Source organism: Durio zibethinus, chromosome 17 (genome assembly GCF_047325235.1).
Source record: "Durio zibethinus cultivar Kanyao isolate XHJ-2024 chromosome 17, ASM4732523v1, whole genome shotgun sequence".
In the NCBI taxonomy this organism is placed as follows: Eukaryota; Viridiplantae; Streptophyta; class Magnoliopsida; order Malvales; family Malvaceae; genus Durio; species Durio zibethinus.
This window is the reverse complement of record NC_143178.1, coordinates 5,290,208-5,301,269: the sequence shown is the minus strand read 5'-3', so window position 1 is coordinate 5,301,269 and position 11,062 is coordinate 5,290,208. Positions and strand designations below refer to the sequence as shown.

The window sequence follows — 11,062 nt, the reverse complement described above, 5'->3', positions numbered from 1 at the left end:
ATTTGAAAATAATTAATTTGAAACAAAGCGTAATCAATCTCGATTCGATAAATTTAATTTAAATTAAAATATTTAAATCAAATATAAAAATTAAATAAAATCAAATTAAACTAAATAAAATTGAATGTTTATAGCTCTAAGTAATTGCACCTAAATTTTTATAACGATAAGAGTTCTCACAATTGCTATCATGATTTTTGTAACATATATTCAAGAAATTTCATGACCACACACATCTTTCATAATAATTAAAACATATTTTAATCATTCATATGCTTTTCATCCTTCTAAAGTTAACAATGAACTATAAAAAAAAAATTAAAATATTTTTTATTTTTTAATTTATTGAAAAATCATATATGGTATTCAAATTCTCTAAAAAGGTATTTGAATGTCTATTAAAAAATAGATTAAAAATTAACATTTTGCTTAGGGTATTCTGATGCCTTATCGAGCATTTTAATGTTCTGAGTTCTGAAAACTAAAATTAATGGGTTGGAAAGGTTACCTAGCTCAAACACAATTGAACAAGAATAATGGTAAAAAATAAAATAAAACCAATAAGAATATATGCTTCATTTAAAAGTGAAAAACCAAAATGAAAAAGATCAGAACAAGTAGTAATGTTACATTTATGGACTTATGATAATCCCTACAAAGAAGCAAAAACAAAGGACTGCTTGATAACCTCACTGGAGAGTTAGCTAGTTCAATCTGCATCTCTGAATGATAGCAGTCCTAAGCACCTCCTCGCTTATAAATCCTGTAGGAACTCTAACAACAACGTCTTGAAGCACCAGCTCCTTCACGTTTGATATGACTGCATGGTGAATATGAAGCTCTAGATCTCTAAGAGCATCCATCAATGTTGCAGCTGGATAATTGACAGCCGGACATTGAACCCGAATCATGGCTTCGGATCCTACAATCGAGACATCAACTTCCAGTGTCTTTGGCCCATAATTAGAGGATGGCCTTGTATTGTCAAATGTAGACGTTGTGCTTTGATTATCGAGAACATTGATCGCATTCAACTTGGCTTTTTGTGATTGTACTTGGAGTTTAATCTCCAGTTCATCAATCTTAGATCTAAGCTCCTTTATGTAGGCTATTGCATCTGAAAGCAAAGATGCTTTGTCCATCTTAGACACGTTAGGAACCACAGATCGAAGTGCATAGAATCGATGATTCAGTCTCTCACGCCGCTGCCTCTCTGCTTCCACGTGGTTTAAAGGGGATTCTTTTCCACTTCCCAGCTTTCTTCCTCTCTTCTTCAACCGGGCATTGAACTCCGTGTCTGCTGAGGCAAGATTACCGTCAGAATCAGCACCGGAGTCTGATGACGAGCGGCCTAAAGCGGTAGTTTCTTTCTTGGCCTCACCTTGTTGATTCTCTTCAAGAATCCACTCCTTCTGGTCACCTGAAACTATCCTCAAATCAAGAAAAGGAACACTTCGCGTTGAAATTTGGACCTGAGATTCATGCTCAGGCTGCTTTGAACCCGGGAAGTTAATCTCGGAACCGAAAATTGATTTTGCAAATTGCACCATGCCCCAGTCTTCTTTGATCATTTCTGAAGATCCCAATTCAACTACCCCAAAGGAAGTCGAAAGACAGACTAATGTTTGAATTCCTCGCATACGAGCTTCTCTAACTCGCTCACATTCGTACAATTGGAGTTCCTGGTCTCCATTCAACCAAATGTAGGAGCCTGAGCCGAAAGCCTTCCCAAGAATGCCATCTCCTATAGCGAAAGATCGGTTAACTGATACGGTGTAATACCACTCGTAGTCAGTGACATCGCCATCCACCATTCTGTCCATGTCCATCTCTTCATAGAAAAGAGCTTGTACCTCTTTGCCTGACCTTTTTCCCTCAAAATTGGACACGTATTTGGGTTGGCTTAGCTTATTGCTGGATTTGCCTGTAAAGTCCCGGGTGCCCCGGAAATAGCCATCAGCCCATGATAAAACAAGGTGGTCATAACCGTCCATGGAAGCTTGCCAGAAAATGGAGTATACCCACCATTCAGGCCTGCTTTGGACAATGAATTGGAGGCGTTGTTGCAGCGTAGGTGAGGCGTCTTGACCAAAGGTAATGAGAGAAGATGAAGAAGAGGAAGACATGATAGTCCTTGATTGAAGGCAATTTCTTTCTACTCTATCTTAACTTTTTGTTCGAGAGCAGCAAGGAAGGCTAAAAAGTTCAATGGTTTTCAAAGCGAACAAATGTAACCAAAGAGGGACTCGGCGGCAGGAAATAAATAGGAAGAGGAGAGAGAGCAGCAAAGTAGTAGCTAGGTAGCAAGGGGCTCCAGGAAACAGAAAATTTTCAATGGTTTTCAAAGCGAACAAATGTAACCAGAGAGGGACTCAGCGGCTGGAAATATATAGAAAGAGAAAAGAGATCCAGCAGCATTGTACCCAGGGGTAGCAGCAGGCGCAAGGGGCTGAAAAAGAGCAAAACTTACGAAAAGCTTTTTATTTTTTTAATGATTTAATAAAAATTTTAATAAAAAATCTAAATCAATATACTAATAGAATTTAATATAAAAATTAATAATATATAAAAAATTTAAAAATACTATTTATAATTTAAATTTAATTAATATCTATTTAACAATAAAAATTTTGTTAATATTTTTATTAAAAATATTTGTTATTAAATATCAAAATTTACTAATTTTTTTTAAATTTTATACGTTTGATTTATTTGATAAAAATTTTAATTTATCAATTTTAATTTTAATTTTATTTTAATTTATTTATTTTTAGTAAAAAATTTTATGAACTTCACTTATATAATTTTATCTAAATTTTTCCTTAAAAAAAAAAGTAAAACAAGTGATGCTGAATGTTGGGAGAAAACAATAATTCTTGCACAGCTAGATCTGGTGAAATTGGTTTTAAAAAAATTAAAAATAATAGTAAAAATAAAATTAATTATTATAATGATAAAATAAAAATTAATAATAAAATATGTATTTAAATGTAAAAATATTGATAACATGAAATGAATTATAAGTGAAGTGAAAAATGATCATTAAATATATTAAACAAAAAGTTACATGCAATAAAATTTTAAATTATTTAACATTTAAAAAATTATTTTATGTTAAATAATAATTTTTAAATAAATAATTAAAATTTATTTATTTATTAATTGATTATACAATAATTTATTTATTATTTGATAATTTTTTATAAAAATTAAAAAAAAAAAAAAGAGACAACCTAAGTTGTGGCGGCTAGCACTAAAGTTGATGGCAACCAGCCTACCGGCAGGGGTTGTACCCAAACAGGGCATGAAGGACCACCCTTAAGGGTACCGTTGTTGGTCACAAATTCTGGCACCATTTTCACGTGGAAATCCTATCTTAGTTCAGCCCAACAGATAAAGATCTGATTTTGACGCGTATCCTCTTTATTCGTCGTAAGGTTCAGGGTTCCGTTCGGGTCTCAACCCAACACCCATCATTTCCAAAGTTAATTCACTACTTCTGGACGTTTTCATGTTCATCTTTCTTTTTCCCATGAGTTTTTTTTCCATAAACACGAAGACATGACGAGTTTTAACTTTATTAACATACTGTCTAATCTAACCTACATTTCTTAATTATTTTATTTGATTGACCCTTAATCCTAACTACTAATAAACTACCTTGGTAAAGGAGAAACGATCAAACTTTTAATAATTAAGGATTATGTCATGATTTTATAAAGAAGAATCACTCTTTTTATTAAGATACATTTTTTCAAAAGAAAAAATAATAAAAAAAACACAAATTAAATTCTTAAAATGAATAATACTTCATAACAAGTGTAATCTAACAATTCATAACGGCTCCTCAAAGAAATTACAATTTATGACCTTGACTAGGGAGTTATTGTCAATGGATAAAAAGATTTCACATTAGTTAAATATTTAATTTAAAATCAATTAATAATAAGTAAAATAACTCAATCTAAATATAAGATTATAGGATATTGAAAATTTATTAAATTCGAGATAACTTACTTTAACATACTCCAATCATTTGAAGGCGAAAATAAAAAAAATCTTTCATATGACAAATTAAGAAAAAATAATGAAAATAAAATTTTGATTCTGATAATATGTTAAGCATTTAACCTAAAATCAATCTACAGTAAGTAGAGAGATTCAATATGAATATAAAACTATAAGATATTAAAATTTTATTATATATAAAATAATTTACTTTAACAACATTTAATAGTTAATGATTAAATTAAAGATTTGTAAGTAAGTTGAGCAATTTATCTTCATTCTTATGTTATGAATCAAAAGAGATGGAAAATGATTTTTGTTTTTTAATAGAGATGGATAGTGAATTTTGAAAGTATTAAGACCTATAAAAATAAAAAGATATAGCTAAAAACTGAAAACATTAATTACGATATGCTTATTGATATATGGCATTAGGTTTACTTAATTCACTATTTTCATCCACTTATGACATGTTTTATTCGTTTTCGCTTAATAGATTCTAGTTCATAATCATGATAAATTATAGTTTTTCAAAATAATCACACAATTTAACTAAAGAAAAGCTATTATTGGATTGAAATCTGTGTGTCCGCGTGTGTGTTAAATCTTATAAACTGATTTTTTTTTTTAAATATGTATAATGTTATTAATTAGAAGTGAAAAAAGAAAACCCATTAATTAAGTAGATAATATGCATGATATATTGTTAATTACAAGTGCTGATCGTAATGCATCATTAATTTTTTGGGAGAACATGATAAATGAATATAAAAAAAGGAAATTAATCCACCCCCCCCCCCCCCCCAAAAAAAAAAAGATTATATGCAATTGGTTAACAGGTGGAAGTTTCATTAAAAATATTAAAATTATGTTGAAAAAGTGTTTGACTTGTATAGCAGATAATTTAATAAATTTTCACCAACATTTCTGTAATGGTGCTAATCGCATAAAGCTTGCCCAAATGTTTTTTGTCCTTCGAAAATTCGGACGGAAAGATGCATTGATTGCGAAACAAATGAAACGGTAAACCACCGCTCACTATTACATGGCACAAACGAGAAGCTGGGTCCTTGGTGTCTTCTCAGCGTTCCATTTTCTTCGATGCTTTCATTCTTGGTGCTAAACTTTGACTACTAGAAAACGGGGCGGGGAAAATCAAGGGGGTAGCTACCCTTCGGACACATTAATTTCAATTTCTTTTATAATTTATCTATTAGTTAGGCTAAATTTTAAATTGATCCCATTGGAAAATAAAATTAAAAATCAATATCATGATAAAGATAAAATTTGGGGGTCAATATATAATTAATGAAAACAAATATAATATATGGATCAGGTTAATGTAAGCATGCAAGGATGCTTACAGGGACTGATTGCATTACTATTTTCTAAAAACACCACAAGAATTTTGACATATAATGACATTAAAAAAAGCATCGGTAAAACCTTAAAATTCATCAGTATGACACCATAAATTCTATACCAACGGTCAAAATATATATTTCGATGAATTTTTAATCGTTAGTATATCTCTTATCGGTATAAATCTATACTAATGATTTTTAAAGTGTCGAAATAGCTTATAGAGATATACTTACGATTCAAAACCATCAGTAAATGTATATCTATTGGTATAGCATTTGTTGTATGATTCACTGTTATACCTTTTACTAAAAGTTAACATTCGTTAGTATAGACTTGTATATTTTAATTTTTCTTGCTTATACAAACAATTAATGGTCGTTAGTATAGACTTGTAATTTTTTTACCTATACTGATGCTTAAAGCTCGTCAGTATAGATTTGTATGTTTTAATTTTCTCATCTGTATAGACAGCTAGCGCCCGTTAGTATAAACTTATATGTTTTAATTTTTTTGACCTATACTGACTATTAATGCTTGTTAGTATAAACTTGTAATTTTTTTTACCTATACCAACACTTAGCATCCATCAGTATAGACTTGTATTTTTTAATTTTGTTACCTATACCAATGGTTAGAGACTATCAATATAGAATTGTATGCTTTAATTTTTTCACCTTTACCGACGGTTAGAGATTGTCAATATAAATTTATATGTTTTAATTTTTTTATTATATTTTGGTGACTCGTAGTATTATCTGAAATATTTCAACGATCAAGTGCATTAGTATAAATGTTAAAACATTGGTAAATTTTTTTAAAAATTATATTTTCAATTATTAATATTAATTTATTTATAACAATAATATGATATGTTTTCATATAAAAAAAAAACATAATAAAGTAAAAGATATTTAATAACATTAAAACTACAAGTAAATTATTTACAATCCACAAACTTAGTATAAGTGAAAAATTAAAGTTATTGTATCAAATCTGATAAAACAAACATAGATAAAAAGTTACACCACCTCACCTTAAAAAACATAATCATAAGTTTACACTACTAGACACCTAAAGATCTTTTGATCACCTTAAAACTTCAATAGAACTTTGAATAAGATAATCTTAAAAAATATGTAAACAAACAAATAATTGCAAAGCCACCTCAATAAGAAAAAAACATACATGCACCTATTACAAGCCCTTTCCAAAACCAAAATATTTTAATTCATACAAAATATCACAAGTTTTGAAAAAATCAACAAATGTAGCTGCATCGTATAACTAATAAGCTCAATGAACCCAGCTCACTAACAATATTTAATAAATCAATCAAGCATCACAAAACACAACAACCTTATTTCAACAAAGTACATAACATCCAAAATAAAACCAAATCCCCTTACAAACATAATGCTCCGAGTAAATAAATAACTTTCTAAAATAAATGATTCCATCATAGATTTCTACAAAGAAGCAACGCACAATATAAAAAAAAATTCAATTAGAATTCTTGTAAATTATCATATATATATGAAGGTAAGAAGGTAATCATTCATTCATATACCAGTAGAAATAATTTTATAAATATCTTATTCATTCATATATACAGAAGGTAATAATCCATTCATATACTAGTATAAATAATTTTATAAACATCTTATTCATTCATATATACAAAAGATAATCATCCATTCATATATACTAGTAGAAAATAATTTTATAAACATCTTATTTGTCTATTATTTTTAGTATTCTTATAAAAAAACATTTTTTATATAACAAAATAAAATTTTAAATAACAATCTTATCAACAAATTGAAAGGTAATCATTTTTTTCAAAAAATAAGGTTTTATCAACATGATGAGAAACCTTAAAATTTTATTTCAAAAAAATATTTAAATAAAAAGCCTTGCCAACAAATTGGAAGGCCAATGTTTTTTCAAAATAAGGTTTTATCAACATATTGAAAAGCCTTATAATTTCTTAAAAGATCAAGTTTTTGGAAAAAATAAAATAATATTTTATATCTTTTTGCATAAAATCTTACCAACAGATTAAAGGATAATTTTCAATAGAAAGTCTTACCAACATATTGGAGGACATTTTTTTACTATAAACCCGGGTTATAGATATTTATTTTTGGAAGCAAAATTAAGTGAATATGATGATGAAGCCTCTTTAAAACGTGAAAAATAGTCTTTTTGAATACTCCTTGGGTGAAAAATATTCTTAAATTATTACTAACATATTGGAGTAATTTAAGAAAAATTCTCAATATTAAATTATTTGGTAAATTTTAGACATGTTTTAAGGCTTGGATAACTTAAAATCAGACTGGTACCATCTTTTGGATGGGTGTTGTAAGGGTGTTATAAACTTTCTCATGCGTAATCATACTTCTAAACCTAAACTTTGATTTCATGGATTAAAATATACTATTTAAATATACCTAAGTTAATCTTGAGACTCTTCTTTAAATAAGATAGATTTTGTTAGGTGGTCAATTGCACCTAAACAAAAAAGATTAGTAGCGACTCTTAAAGTTTATGTCTAGCGATAAGTCCATAGATTTATACGTTATGATAGTTTGATGACTCTACTAGGGAGATCGAGAGTCAAGCCAGTAAATGATTTTTTGTTATCTAAGCCTAACCTAATAAATTTAAGATTTTTTTCTCTTGCTTGTATTTTATTTATTCATTCATTTATTTATTTTATAGATCTTTCATTCATTTGCATATGCATAACATGAGCTCTACACCCAATTTTTATCCTTTAAGAATGAGCAAAGTACCTACACCTTCGTGAGATTTCATGTCTCTGCATGGGTTAGCGAAAAACTCTCACTCAAATTGAACCTTTTCCGCTTGTAGCCTATAATGAGCGAGGATTAGGGTGCCTCACTAGTTTGTGATGGATAATGATGTAAAGAATAATTTGAGAACTTATAGAGTCAACCCTAAACCACATATAGTGAGCCGTTATAAACTTAACCCGTAGGTAGAGCCATGTCCTTCCTTTTTATAGAAATAATTCAAATTAGGTCCTTTTAAGTTATGCACTAACTTGTTTTGTTTTGTTTTGTTTTTTTTTCTCTTTGTTTATATTGGATGCTAGCTTTATTCTTGTTTGTTATTTCCTAAGGTTCACAATTATTTATTTATTTATTTGTTTGTTTGACTATTTTCATTCATTTCATGCATTTCACTTATTCATAGATAATTATCATTCATTCATCATGTCATTGCATAATAAAAATCTTTTGCTTACATAGGGCAACAATTTAAAATATATAGATGATCAGTTAAAAGCACTGATCCAGCCCTAGAACTCAATTAAGAGGAATTTGGGCATGACTTATGAAAAATAAAATACAACTTACCAAGCTAGTAGAAAGGGTTGAAAATCTTGAAACAGCCCATTCTAAAAAATCCTCATCAACTCCAATCCGTATGTGCATTAAACAACTACATTGTTAGGATTAAAAAACCACTCACAATACTGATGTTGATCTAAGTCATACCAATACATCTAATGGCTCAAGAAAAGACTAAGTTAGAGAAGAAACAAAAGAGATAAGGCTTTTTAACCTTGCACTAACTTTGCATATTAGCCTATACCCAAATCCCCAGTCGATTATTCCTAGACAACCTTTTTTAGCATCCTAAACAAGACCTATTCCTATTTAACCTCCACAGATTGACCCATACCCATGTACCTTCTTGGTTATGAATTATGTTTTTCAAAACCCTAATGCTTATCAACCTATCTAGCAGCCAAGTTTTTTTATGAATCCTTGGGCATATACACCTAGTTCTACTCCAAGACCTACACCTTTAAGTCAAACAGCTACTCAACCTAAAAAAATATTAAGTAAAAAGAAAAAGAGAGCCCACATTGATCCAATCCTTATAACTTATACTAAATTATTCCCATTACTCTTCGAAAATTATATATTCGCACCATTTTCTCTAATGTCACTAATTATCCTAAATGGTTTGATGTTGAGGCTCGGTGTGATTATCATTTTGGGAATACAGGTCATTCAATAAAAAATTACCTTGTTTTCAAACATAAAATGTAGGTTTAATCAGAGCTAGTGTATTAAGTTTTGAGGATAAATAAGAGCTCAAAATTATTAAGAGGTCATTGCTTAATCATAATTGTTAAAAAACTTATCCATGATAGTACCAGGATCTTGAAGCTGAAGGATAAAACCATGTAATAGATAGTAGGATTTTTTTTTTTTAAGGAATGTTTTTAGTTGTTCTTGTTAGAATAATTTTTTATTTTTAATTAAAGATTTTTTTCTTTCTTATTATGTGATGACATTCAATGCATGTATGCATCCATTCATTTGTATATAAAATTTTTTTTTTCTTATTATGTGATGACACTCAATGCATGCATGCATCTATTCATTCGTAAATAAATTTTTTTCTTTCTTTTTGCATAAATTTATAGTAAATATTATCCTAATTTTTAATTATGGTAGTAAAGGTTCAAAAGTTTAATCATCAAGGTAATCAACTTGCCACTCATTGAGCCAAAATAATATAGTCGAATTAAGAAATTTGAGAAAGCTCAAGATAAAATGAGAGAAAATTTGGCTTAAATAATGAAAATGTTGAAAATTTTAAATAGAGAGAAAAAAGAAAAAAAAACTCACATATAAGCATCTCAAGGCGCATGATCATAACAAGTACCATTTTTTGAGGTATACTCTCATCTTGAAATATCCTCAATAGCCACATAAAGACAGCTTCAAGGATATACTATTTCTGGTGGAGATAAATTTGATCCAACCCAAGTCTTTAACAATCCTGAAGAGTTAGAAAGATAGAAGAAAAGTTCATTTGAAGCAACAAAAGATTCAAATGCTTAAAAGAAGATAGATCTCATAAAGAAGAGGCTTTGAGCTATCAAAGGAATAGATTTCCATGGATCTATAGACTTATCAGAGTTTTGCTTAATGCCTGATATGATTGTTTCACCCAAGTTCAAAGTCATAGAATTTAAAAATTATGATGGAGCTAAATGCCTAATGATCCATGTTACTACGTACTGTAGAAAGATAGCTGTCTATGCCATAATGACAAACTCTTGATTCATGTATTCCAAAATAGTCTTACGGGATTTGATGCTAAATGGTATACTTATTGGATAGAACTCGGATCACTTTAAGAAAAGAATTATCTAAAGCATTCATAACTCAGTACAAGCATATTGTTGAGTTAGCCCCAGATCAATTGTCTTTACAAAGTATGGAGAAAAATGATGTTGAGAGATTAAAGAATATGCTCAAAGTTAAAAGGATGTTATGCCTGAATTCAACTTTCTTTAACAAAAAAAAAAAAACTACAATCTTATTTGTCAACACTTTTAAAGCTCTATACTATAAAAGAATGATTAAAAATGTAACAAAAAATTTGACTAACGTGGTAATATCAGGGAAGATAATAAAGAATGCCATAAAAAGTGAGAAGCTTAAAGAAAATGATATAGATGGTGTGAAGGATATGGGTATACCAAGAATGGAAGAGAAAATGTTCAAGCTGAGATGTATAAAGGGAAACAAGTTGGAGATTTTACCCCACATTATTTTTATTTGATGTACGAACCCTATTACCTGACCATAAATAACCTTTCTCAATTTCTTTATTTTCACCAATCAGCTCAACAGTT

At 29.2% G+C, this 11,062-nt stretch overlaps 1 protein-coding gene across 1 annotated transcript; it reads right to left on the bottom strand.

Moving 5' to 3' along the window:
• Positions 1-552: 552 nt before the first annotated feature.
• Positions 553-2,381, bottom strand: LOC149513981 (transcription factor bHLH14-like). Its single transcript, XM_089745798.1, has one exon. The coding sequence runs from the start codon at positions 2,124-2,126 to the stop codon at positions 705-707; it is 1,422 nt and encodes a 473-aa protein (XP_089601924.1). The 5' UTR covers positions 2,127-2,381; the 3' UTR covers positions 553-704.
• Between the last annotated feature and the right edge of the window lie 8,681 nt (positions 2,382-11,062).